At 42.4% G+C, this 12,846-nt stretch overlaps 1 protein-coding gene across 1 annotated transcript in view; it reads left to right on the forward strand.

Moving 5' to 3' along the window:
• Positions 1–12,846, forward strand: part of atm (ATM serine/threonine kinase) — a 55,395-nt gene that overhangs the window by 38,033 nt on the left and 4,516 nt on the right. Inside the window, 8 exon segments of the mRNA XM_036536654.1 lie at positions 2,109–2,326; positions 2,830–3,037; positions 4,019–4,144; positions 6,353–6,493; positions 6,680–6,818; positions 6,953–7,035; positions 11,205–11,345; positions 12,330–12,446. Coding sequence (XP_036392547.1) covers positions 2,109–2,326; positions 2,830–3,037; positions 4,019–4,144; positions 6,353–6,493; positions 6,680–6,818; positions 6,953–7,035; positions 11,205–11,345; positions 12,330–12,446 — 1,173 coding nt within the window.

The following is a 12,846-nucleotide window of genomic DNA, read 5'->3' on the forward strand; positions in this document are numbered from 1 at the left end:
ATAGTTTCCTAATTTGGTTTCCTATTAATGTATTAGGATATTTTAAGGCAGGGGTCATCTCAATGTTTGTTTTAGAAGAAAATCTGTAAATGAATGTTAAAGAAACAAAATGGAGACGTGTGTTCAATGTCTATTTTTTTTTCCTGGCAACTCACATTAGTGAAATTATTGTTGTAATAAAGGTGTTCAGTAGGGGTGTGCAAAAATATCGTTTTTTTTTTTTTTCGATTAATCGTTTTTAAAAATTCGTCCGATTCGATATCGATCTGTAAAATTTATGGAAATATTTCCGAAATGGTTAAACATAGGCAGAGAATTAAATAGACGGGCACTGACACAGCCTAGCTGTCGGATTAAAGGCAATTACTAGTCCCCCCCAAATAGATGTCGCTCTCTCTTTTAACTTTTAACGTTTAACGACCTGCGAACGCATAGAGGAAAACCTGTTACATCTTTTTTTTTTTACTGTGATGCGACCTCTCAGTGTTCACCATGGCTAACCCTACGGTCACACGTACGACACAGGAGAGAGACAAAGCGACCGGCTGTCATTCATTTTCAATGAGAGTTAGCGATTTACAGCGACAAGAGACAAGTGGCCGTTGCAAAGCCAACTAGGTGGGGCTAAAATAGACTAGACTCGTCGAGGTCTGTTTCATGCAAATACTGAGCAATGGACACGACGAAGGCAGCGTGACAAACGTTGCTGAAACAAATGATCCAACATTTTGGTTCCAGTCAAACATGGAGGAGAAGCTTATCGTGGCAGTGCCGGGTTTCCCCATACTCTACAATTTGTGTCTTGATATGTACAGAGATATCAATTAAAAAGAAATGATGCGTGGAGAGGGGTGTCCGAAATCGTGGAGATGCCTGGTATACATATTCATCTATATGTGCACTGCAGTCACAGCTTTTTAGCTTTAACTTTCGTACAGTGCACAACAACTACCTAGCTACCTAACTAGCTAGCTAGCTAGCTAAACTGAACAATAACACGTACTCACAAATGCAGTGTAATTTAGCGCAATTCAAGAGAAACGTAGTTGTTCATGTTCGTTAGCTAAGTAGCTATCTAGCTAGTTGTTCATATTAGGCTAGCAAGAAAACGTTCACAATTGCAGAGTTGCTACTGGTAGTCAGCTACGTTTTGTCAGTCATTGTAGCTACCTTACAAACCAGCTTTCCCTGAGTTAACTACTGCAAACACATTGCTGCTTCGTGTCATTAATGAGTAGGCAATGATACAGGTTGGTTTTGTTTTTAAGGAACTATACCCATGTGTTCCTCAAATAAGATTTTGGTATACAGCCACGCGTCGCTTAACGTCCACGATGCGTTCTGTGAAATAGGACGTTTTGTAATTTGGTCGTTGTGCGAACACCATACTATATACTTAGCAAGCCTATATGGAATAGGCACGAGATTGGTGCTGCTGCTTACGAGGCGAAGCATAGGATACACTGTTATACGGTAAACGTTTTAATTGTAAGTATGCAAAGTTCACATTAAAACACCGTACAGTACAGTACATACATAAAACATTAGCATAGGCGTTTATTATGACTAACAAGACGTATTATATGGTATACTATGTACTACATATACATTACATGCTGCATATGGTATACTATGTACTACGGTATACGTTATACGCTTAGCAGCGCAATCTCTTCATTTCCAAGAGACATGAGATACACGTGTGGTGTGCGGGAAGCGTTGCCTTCACTACGTCCGGTTACGTATGATTTTTAAATTTTATTATAACCTTATGGGACGACGGACGTATATGCGAACGGACGTTGTCCGAATGGACGTTAAGCGGCGCATGACTGTACAAGTCTTGGACTTTTTTTTTTAAGTGATTTTCACAATTTGTTTCCAGTGACTCTGCATTTGTAAATGTCTGTTCCCTTTAGAGCTTTTTAAACATCTCTCCAAATATGGAAAGCTGCTATAGTATTTCATATCTCATTCCTATCGAATCGAATGGTTAGCTTGTGAATCGGAATCGAATCGGATCGGGGCATCTCTGCCAATACCCAGCCCTAGTGTTCAGACACGTAGAACATGTACATAAATGACAGTAATCTCTCGATCAACGGCAGGCGGTAGACGTGATTGAGAACCACACAGGGAGCGCAGACGCCCGGCTGCTGACCCAGAAGACGGAGGCCTACCTGTCCCTCGCCCGCTTCTCTGATGCCCAGTACCAGAGCATTGAAAACTACATGAAGTCGACCGAGTTTGAGAACAAGCAGGCCCTGCTGGAGAAGGCCAAGGAGGAGGTGGACCTCATGAGGGAACACAAGGTCAACAACAACAGGTGATGCTTATTAAACATCGTACAATGGTTAGGTTAGCAGTATTGTACACTAACATAATATACACTGACAATGTTGCTGTGTCATCAGTAGCTAAGGGTGAAACTGAGTAGATGAAATTAAAAAGCATCCAGGGTTTTTCTAAGAGAAAATGAAGCCTAAGGAAGTTGTTTGGTCAGATGTAGTAAGAATTTATCGAGCAGCCTTCAACTCACAGTGTGCTCGGTGTATTCAAATGATCTCTCTCCCTGGGATCATTTTCCAGTACTGTACCTACTGACTTAATGTTCAGAATAATTAAAACTTAAAATTGAAAGTGTCTGTTTAAATTAAATGAGGTTCGGGGGGGGAGTGATTATGGACAGAAACCCTGCTGCACAGAGGTGATGGGGTGGGGAGGCGGTGGGTTGGTGGAACAGGAAGTCATGGGGGGCACTGTAAGCACTGAGGGGGGGCACTGTGAGCACTGGAGGGGGGGCGGGGCTAATTGCCACTGCTGACACAGGTACACGGTGAAGGTGCAGAGGGAGCTGGAGCTGGACGAGAGGGCGCTGGCCAACCTGCAAGCTGACCGCCGTCGCTTCCTGTGCAAGGCTGTGCAGAACTACATTCTGTGTCTGGAGCTGGGCGAGGAGCAGGACATCTGGGTGTTCCGGCTGGCCTCGCTGTGGCTGGAGAACGCCGATGACAGGAGTGTCAACGACATGATGAAGGTGAGCCACCGCTATAGCACCTAACCCCTAGCTGGAAGAGGTCTATGGGACACTGCTACTTGCAGCAGTTCCACAAGACACCAATGTTTTCAGTCCTGCATAAGAACTACATAAAGCCTTCATAAAGTCTGCATAACGCATTCATGAATGCCATATGAACCTTCATAAGTACCAGTGCCAGCTGACATAGACTTATTTTGTGTGCTTTGCTAAGCCATCGTCCATGTCATTTGTGGGATGTCTGTGACATTCTGAGATTCAGTCAGCATAAATGTTGATTTGAATGTTAATGCAGTGCTTATAAAATCACATAGTGCTTATGAAAGCAGTTCTCATGCAGGATCCTTGTTACGGCCACCTTGCTGTCTAGGGGATAGACTCGCTTGTACCAAAATGCAGCTGACCTGGAATGGTGAAGCTGGAAACGAAAACTGGAACTCACCTCAGCCAGGTTGCCGAACTGTCACCAGACCAACCCAAGCTGCTGCTCCGCCGGCGAAGAGCTCCAGCGTCCTCTCGTTACTTGTTCAGAATTTTTTTAAAAAGTGTTTTCTTAAAACACGACGTGTCCCGGAAAACAGAACTGGCTAGGTCAGAACATTGGGGTATCCAATTCTCTAACAGGCCGGTCTCAGGTGCATCTCTCACACACACATGCGCACCCCTTTTCCCACCACTCTGGCATTCAAAAAAAGAAATGCCCTCCTCATTTCTGACCAGCGCCCCAATCAGGACAGAGGGCGTCGTCCCAGTTTCCCTTCCAAAATCACCATTCCAGGTGTAAAGCCGCCGTGTCACTAAATGAGTGCTACATACTAAACAAATAACTAATATAATGAACTGAAGAAACCTCCGGAGAGAAATAATTTACCATTATGATCCACTCACCAGGGCATGGGCATAACATCCTTCATAGACGTCCACTCTATGCTTCTCTGCTGCCTCCTGTTTCCTCAGTGCAGTACTGTCTCTCCTTCACAGGGTGGTGTGAAGAACATCCCATCCTACAAGTTCCTGCCCCTGATGTATCAGCTGGCTGCCCGTATGGGCACCAAGATGTCTGGGGGCGCAACCGAGGAGGGCGGGTTCCAGGGTGTCCTCAACAAGGTGACTCATTTGCACCTATGGAGGAGTTTCTCCATCACAGAAGTACCCTGTTTATGGTTCAAACCTGACCTCTTCTGGTTATTAGCTCCCTGACTACTACTTTACCCTGTTGCTTGGTGGATGTCAGTTTTAAAATCTATTTAATAGATCCATTTCTAAGTGGAGCACATATGGACCACATATTTTTCAGAAATTTTTTGTGCCACCTAATGGATCATGACAGCAACTTTTCCTTTGACATTTCAACGTTGAGGAAATGTTGAAAAAATGACAATCCAAATGAAAGATTCATAATCCGGCACACAGGGAACAGGGACACTCTGCTTTTCCTGTTGCAGTGGTGCACCAGGCAGGCTCTGTGTTCAGAGCTGTTTGCAGTGTCAACATGTCACACCATGGGCCACGTGTATCAACGGTGCATACGCACTAAAATCATGCTGAGCACTTTTCTGCACATAAAACGGTATTTATGAAAAGATACTTGCCGGGAAAACTTGCGTACCTCTGTGCATGGTCTCGAGGTGGCGTACACATAAAATTTCTAATTTGCAGATTAGCGACACCAAGAGGAACTAACGGTGATGCAAGTAAACGGGTGTTGTGTCAATCATTGATGAGTGTTATCGTGCCAGGTCCCGGCACGAGGATGAAGTGACTGAGGGGGCAGTTAAAAATGGTGAGGGGGCAAATCTTTTTATATAGTGAAACAGTAGATTATCATCCTGCTATTGCCTATTTCTGCATTTTTTTCATCCTGCGTATGGCAATATAGCGACATTTTGACTAGATGCAAACAATTCCCTACCTTACCTTTTCCATGTGTCTGTGTGTCATGACCATAATATGAAATAGGAATATTTGGAGCAGATTGCCAGGTCACCACCTAAAATTGGTCTGGTGGTAGATTTTATGAAATTCAGTGATTTAACCATGCAATAGGCTTTGCCCTCTCAGTTCCCCCCACCCCCCCGTTTAAGTTTTATGTACCCTATAGAAAAATAGCACAAACAACAAAAGTGATGGAATACTCGTTGGAAACGACACAGGGAAGAAAAGTTTCAGTGCACGAGAGAGAGTGAGAGAGAGAGCGAGCGAGCGAGAGAGCTGCATGGCATGAGCAGAAAGACAGACAAAACGATCTGATTATCTTTGGGGTTTTTTTTACTTAATGACCCTGACACTGTTGGTTATTATTTTGTTGATTGTTAGCAGTCATCTCTCAGTGGTTAAAATCGTTCATAAATTCTATTATTTTGCATCTTGTAGACTTGCATTCCGAGTGCTCCGATTCCCAAAATGGTGCGAGAACACTCAGGTTTAAAATCCGACCACTTCTTTGTCTTCTCCTCCACAGTACGCACCTCTGGTGAAACTGCATTCATAGCAGTCACCACTTTGAGCCACTCCGCATTTTTCCGTCAAATTGAAATGTCGCTAGTCTGGCCTCCAAAAAGGACATTTTTTCTCTCCCCTACCTCATCAACCATCACCTCTGTCTCCGTGTCCGAATAATTTCTTTTCCTATGTCCTGCCATTGATCCTCAGCATCAATCTCTGCATTTCACGCTGATTTACCTGGGATCTTTAATATGCTAATTAGACAAATTAAAGGCATGTCTCGGTCCATATAAGAACAATTGTGGGATTGGACGTTAAGCGCATTCATGTGCACATAATCTGACAATGATTCGATTTACGCTCAGATTTATTAAGACAATCAGGCGTACGTGGTGTTTGATATCTCTGACGAAAAACCTCCGTACACAAATCGCGAGATTGTGCGTACGCATGGTCTTACGGCAAGTTGTACACAAAGATTGACACATTTGGCCCCATGTGTTCCACGTCCTCACAATGACAGCATTCTCACATATCTGGTGATACTTTCAGTCCACGTTTCTCAGTTGTTTTGCACCCAGGTTTTTACTGTATGTTTTGTGTGTGTGTGTGTGTGTATCTATGCCTGACATTAAGTAGGAATAAAAAACATTGTATACCAAAAAAAAAATTAAGTCTGATAATTTTTTTATGCTTTAAACTTGTGATCTTGCATTAAACAGAGCACGTTCATGTTGGTGGGCACTGTATATATGAAGTCCTGACAAAACAGTATTTGTTAAACTATGCAGGAAAGGTATGGACTCTTTTTCAGTCTGATTGTGTGATCAAGTCTAATCAAGACATTGATGTGGTTTATTCCCCCTCCAGCTGATCTGTCGGGCATCGCTGGAACACCCCCACCACACCCTGTTTATCATCCTGGCACTGGTGAACGCCAACAAGGATGAGAGCTTCACTCGCAGCAGGCTGACTAAGAACGCCCCCAGACAGCCGTCCCAACTGGACCGGGTAGGCAGGGCCAGGGGGGACGCCCGTGGGTGGAGGCGGGGCAGACATAAAAACTCAACTGGGAGGAGTGGGGCAGGCACAGAGACTCCACTGGAAGGGGGCAAGGCAGGGGCAATCCCCTGGGATGGGGTGGGGCCAGTGCTGACCCCCCTTTTGCAGGAACTGATTTTTAACATGATTTTACAGGAGCGTTCTGAGGTGGCCCTCAAGATCATCAATGTGATCAGGCAGCAGAAGGCGCAGATGGTGCGAGGCCTTGAGCGTCTCTGTAATGCCTACATCACCCTGGCCTACGTGGACGCCAGTCGGCACAAGAATGAGAAGAGTGAGTGACAGTCACAAGGTTTCCCAGCGCAGTGAAAATGCTTTAAAACGGCCATCAAAATCTCGGCAAAGGTGCCTTTAGGGCTATTTTGCGTCTCAGTGACATGGCTGGGTTTAATTTAACGTCTCTTCTAGAAGCCATCTTGATTCCATCCGACCAGCCCATTATGCAAATTAAGGAACTGGAAGATGTTGTAATCCCCACAATGGAGGTCAAGGTAAGCAGGAGACCATCAGGGCAAATACTGCCCTGAGCCTCAGCAAGAACAGTGTGCACAAGTAGCCTTTCAGTTATATTAAAGCACAGGATAGGAAAAAAACTTTTTCATCATGCTTAAAAACACATTTTGTCATTACAGTCGCTACTTGTCTTGTACTTGTAATCAGTTAAACGGACAGGCTTTCAGTCTGTCTGCGTGGTATTTTTACATGATGAATCAATTACCTGGGATTTTGTCATCCAAATGCTTATTGAGAAGTTTATTTCATGGATAAAAAAAGCATTCACTTTAAGATCACATAGCAAGTGTAAATTTATTCAGTGGCTTCACGTGTAAGAACATAAGAACATATGATGACGAGAACAGGCCATTCGGCCCAACTAAGCTCGCCATTTCTTAATTAAAGAGTATCCAAAACTGCATCAAGTCTAGACTTGAACACAGCAAGGGTCTCTGCCTCAGCTACATGACCTGGCAACCTATTCCATGTATTGATAACTCTTTGTGTAAAATAATATTTCCTTACATCAGTGCGGAACTTACTCTTAACTAGTTTCCATTTATGTCCTCTTGTTTTACAGACTGAACTCACCCTAAAGAATCTATTATAGTTAACCTTATTGATTCCTTTTATAAATTTAAATACCTCAATTAAATCACCCCTAAGCCTCCTCTCGCTTAATCTAAATAGGTTAAGTGACTTGAGTCTTTCCTCATAGCATTTATATTTCATGCCAGGAACTAATTTAGTTGCCCTTCTTTGAACCTTTTCTAAAGCTTCAGTATCTTTTTTATAGTGCGGTGCCCAGAACTGCACACAGTATTCCAGGTGCGGTCTGACTAAGGCATTGTATAATTTCAATATAACCTCTTTAGATTTATACTCAATACTTTTGGCTATATATCCCAGCATCCTGTTGGCCTTTTTTACTGCTACAGCACACTGCCTAGATCCTGTTAAGCTTGGGTCAACCATTACTCCCAAGTCCTTTTCAAATTGAGCACATTCTAGTTTTTTTCCACCCACGAAGTAGTCTTGTTTAAGGTTCTTATTTCCTACATGCAAGATTTTACATTTATCTAAATTGAAAGTCATCTGCCAGGTATCTGCCCACTTTTGGATGCTGTTTAGGTCTTCCTGTATTATTTTAGTTGATTCTGTACTGTTGGCTAGACCCCCTAGTTTTGTGTCATCTGCAAATTTTACTATTTTACTTCTAACCTCTGCATCAAGATCATTTATGTATATAAGAAATAGCAAAGGCCCCAACACCGATCCCTGCGGGACTCCACTTCGTACAGGACCCTGCTCCGATACAATTCCTCCCACAGTTACAGTCTGCTTTCTATTAGACAGCCAACTTCGAACCCACTCGGTGATGGCTCCTGTAATTCCCGCAGATGTCATTTTCAATATGAGTCTCTCGTGCGGAACTTTGTCAAATGCCTTTTGAAAGACCTATTAGATAATATCATAAGCCTGGTTTGAGTCCAGACATGCTGTAGCTTCCTCAAAGAAGTCCAGGAGGTTTGTTAAGCATGACCTCCCTCTGCGAAAACCGTGTTGGCTATCATTTAGAACACCATTTCGTTCCAGGGATAATTGCAAATTATCCCTAATGATGGATTCCAGTATTTTGCATGCGATACAAGTTAACGTCTGTATTAGGGAGTAAGATTGAAAGAGTAAACAAGAGCTGTTTTTCGTGGAAGCTTTCTCAGTTCTCTAAACCAGCATTTCCAAAACATCTCCTGGAGGACCCCTTGTCCTGCATATTTTAGATCTCTCCCTGCTCCAACACAGCTGATTCAAATGATCAGTTTGGTATTAAGCAGCTTCAGGAGTTCATGAGGAGTTGATCATTTGAATCAGCTGTGTTGGAGCACTGAGAGATCTAAAACATGCAGGACAAGGGGTCCTCCAGGAGATGTTTGGGAAACGCTGCTCTAAACAATATCGTCCTCTGAAAGATTTCAGGGTGATTTGCAAGTGATTTCCAATTCATTAAAATGTAAAAAGAAAGTAAGATGCCACATTCATAGATTTTTTTCACACCTGCTTGTATATGATTATTGGTTAATATTAATCACTTTGGTTTGTTTTTGCTTGTTATTGTGGTTTCTTGAAAAAAACAGTGAAATACAGGTAGTTCTCTGATAATAGGTTAAAAAGACTTTTGTTTTGCTTATCAGGCTCTGAACTTTTCCCTTCTATGCATATTTATTTATAACTGCAGAAATTAATTCATCTTCCATTGAAATGCTGTCTGTCCAAAGGTCGTCTGTTGAGTTTACTTTGATAAGCCATTGTACCTGGATACACGCCTGTGTGTGTGGGTGCTGAGTACTTGTATGTCCTGTTCTAATGAAAGTGAAGTGGTTATTTTGTTTATTGGGTAAGCAGGCCACCTTAACATTGCATGGTGTGCAGTTTACACAGCATCCATTCATACAGCTGGGTGTTGACTAAAGCAACGAGGCTCAAGCATCGTGGTCGGGGCTGCACCTTCGATTTTAACTTGCAACTAGGCATGTCACGATACCAGAAATTTAGTAGTCGATACCAATACCAGTGAGATTTCACGATTCTCGATACCAAATTCGATACCACGGTAAAAAACAAAAACAAAACAATAAATCCCATGTACTTCAACACGCACTCATTTATTAAAAACATTTGAACAACAACAGTAATATAAACAATATAAAACAATATAAAAAACAACAGTGGCATGTAGCCTTAAAGTATTTAAAACAAACAATACTGTGCTTAATTACAAACAATCAACTTTTTATGATGGTACAGCATTTCAATTGCAGTACCCAGCCAAGACATGAAAAAATATGGAAATAATAAATAGGCCTATATACAATAATAATAATATAAAGAAACAACTATTAACATTACAGAAAAGAACAGTGGCATGGTATTTTCTGTGCCTCTGAAAAGCTTCTGATATGGTTGGCTGTGTATGTGTTTGCTGACTTTGCTCCTGCCTCTCCTGGTCGACATCCTCCTCTGGCTGATACTGTGAAAGGAAAATTATGAGATTTCAGTTATCGGGTATAGCTCAATGACTGTAAGAAAACAGCAGAGGCTGCACACACAATGTACTAACACACACACGCACACACACAACCTCTATGTACTCAGAGTGCAAGCAGTTTAAATTTGCTGACATGGTGACAGACCATTAGTCCGGAAATATTTATTTAAAACACTAACATTATATTTTGATGACAGATGACACAGACTGAACGGTAAGGACGGTAGCCTACCATTACAAGCTATGGTTACATTACATTAGCTTAAACACGGTAGCCTGTAGCGTTTAGCCACTGCAAACGTCATATGGAACATAGTTGGCTACACAGCAATGCCAGCTGTCTCAAACAAAAATAATGGTAATTATTGGATAATTGGTAATAAATGGTAATTTCAGGATAGCAAGGACAACACTTTGGATACGTTGTTAATGTAACGTTAACATGAATTGAAACTCACTCACCTTGAATTCTTTGAATAAATCTGGATGTCTTTCTTTGAGGTGCTTCGCTAAGTTGGAAGTGTTTCCTCCTTTCATCTGAAAAGTTTGATGGCATCATTTGCATACTGGTTTTTGCGAATTTATTATCAATCCCTGATGATCCGCCTGGAACGCAAAGTACTTTGATACACAACTCTTACTGTTTTTCTTTTCGTCGAGTTGAGGCAGAGCTGTTGCTGCAGCTGCGCTTGTCGCCATCTTCCAAGTGTTCTTCCTCTTCCTTTGGCATTTTAACGGCAGACTAGAACACTTCAGAATTTAGTTTATTGCTAAGTAGGTTGCCCCCAACAAGGAATTTTTTTGGTATGATGGTGCTCCATACAAATACACCACTAAGTACAATGAGTAATAAAAGCAACAAGTACTGAAAAACAAACAGGCGTATATGCTGCCCCCGTCAGGTCCGGAAGAATAACATCCTTACGGTACTGTAGAAGAACGAGTAGCGTCACGTTTTCAGAATTTTGGCATCAACTTGGTACGAAGCATCGGTACCTATGGTACTGTAGAAAAATGAGTACCGCCACATTTTCAGAATTTTGGCATCGACTTGGTACCGAAGTATCGGTTCTCGTGACATCCCTACTTGCAACCCTCTCGGTTTTTGTGGATGTGCAGGTGGACCCCTCCGGAAAGTACGACAGCCTGGTGACCATCAATGCCTTCAAGCCTCATTTCCACCTGGCTGGAGGGGTCAACCTCCCGAAGATCATCGACTGCATTGGCTCGGATGGGAAGAGCAGGCGGCAGCTTGTCAAGGTGAGACTGAGGCGGGCGACCAGGAAGTGACAGCGGGCAACACTGGGCTGTCAGCAACAGCTGTCTCCTTCCATTATATCTTGTCTTATATCTTATATACATAAATGATCTTGATGCAGAGGTTAGTAGTAAAATAGTAAAATTTGCAGATGACACAAAACTAGGGGGTCTAGCCAACAGTAGATAGAATCACTAAGGTAATACAGGAAGGCCTAAACAGCATCCAAAAGTGGGCAGATACCTGGCAGATGACATTCAGTTTAGATAAATGTAAAGTCTTGCATGTGGGAAATAAGAACCTTAGACAAGACTACTTCATGGGTGGAAAAAAACTAGAATGTGCTCAGTTTGAAAAGGACTTGGGAGTAATGGTTGACCCAAGCTTAACAGGATCTAGGCAGTGTGCTGTAGCAGTAAAAAAGGCCAACAGGATGCTGGGATATATAGCATCCTGTTGGCCTTTTTCCTTCACATCCAGTTAACTGTTAACGGCACTTGTGCATTGCGGTGGTGGGAACATGACTTTGAAGTGTTGCGCAGTGCAGGTCATGGTATTCTCTGCTGTTACCTGGTCTTTTCCTTGTCAGTAACATTTTTTCAGTTTTTTCAGTTTTTTCAGAAAAACTCAACACACAAAAAATGTTAATTGACTAAAATCTGACATTTTACCCCTCTTCAGAGGGATTCTGGATGTAAATGTTCAAAGCAGTTCATTTGATCTGTTCATGCAGGCCTTAAAATGGGATCAGTTTTTAGGGAGGAACGTACAACTCCCAGCCCCCCCCCCCCGTGCTTTGGTACTCCGATTTATGCTTTAATATTCTGTGTAATGATTCTTCCATGCTTTGATGCTCTGATCAGTGATTGGTCAATGTTGTGACAGTCCTTTCCATGATTGGCCCATTCTGTGGTGCCCTGTGCAGTCATTGGTCTGTGATGTGAGGCTTTGTTCCCTGATTGGTTTGTGCTCTCTGTGGTTCCCAGGGCCAAGATGACCTGAGGCAGGATGCAGTCATGCAGCAGGTATTCCAGATGTGCTCCATGCTCCTGCAGCGCAACGCAGAGACCAGGAAGAGGAAGCTGAACATTCGCCGTTACAAGGTACCATGCAGAGACATCATCACAAAGCCTTTACAACTGAAGATTTCATCTGCAAAAACCAATAAACGCCATCCTTTAAAAAAAACAACTGACTGTCCTCAGTTATTCATAACACTTGCATTCAGCATTCTGAACCCTAAATATGTTTTGTCTCAAACGCCATTGTTGTCCATTGTCAAGGCATTGCAAGTTCACGCTTTACAGCAGGAAAACTTCAAACGCCAGTGCTGTTCTTGAACAAAACTGATAAATTCGATCAGCGAACTCAGCGTGCAGTATTCAGGTCAGGTGACGCAACATCGCCACGACTTGGCAACTAAAAAAAGGTTAAGCAAAGTACATATAAAATATATATTATAATGTTTATTAAGTATATACCTTTTTTATTTGAAAATTGATG

Source organism: Megalops cyprinoides, chromosome 9, assembly GCF_013368585.1.
Source record: "Megalops cyprinoides isolate fMegCyp1 chromosome 9, fMegCyp1.pri, whole genome shotgun sequence".
In the NCBI taxonomy this organism is placed as follows: domain Eukaryota; kingdom Metazoa; phylum Chordata; class Actinopteri; order Elopiformes; family Megalopidae; genus Megalops; species Megalops cyprinoides.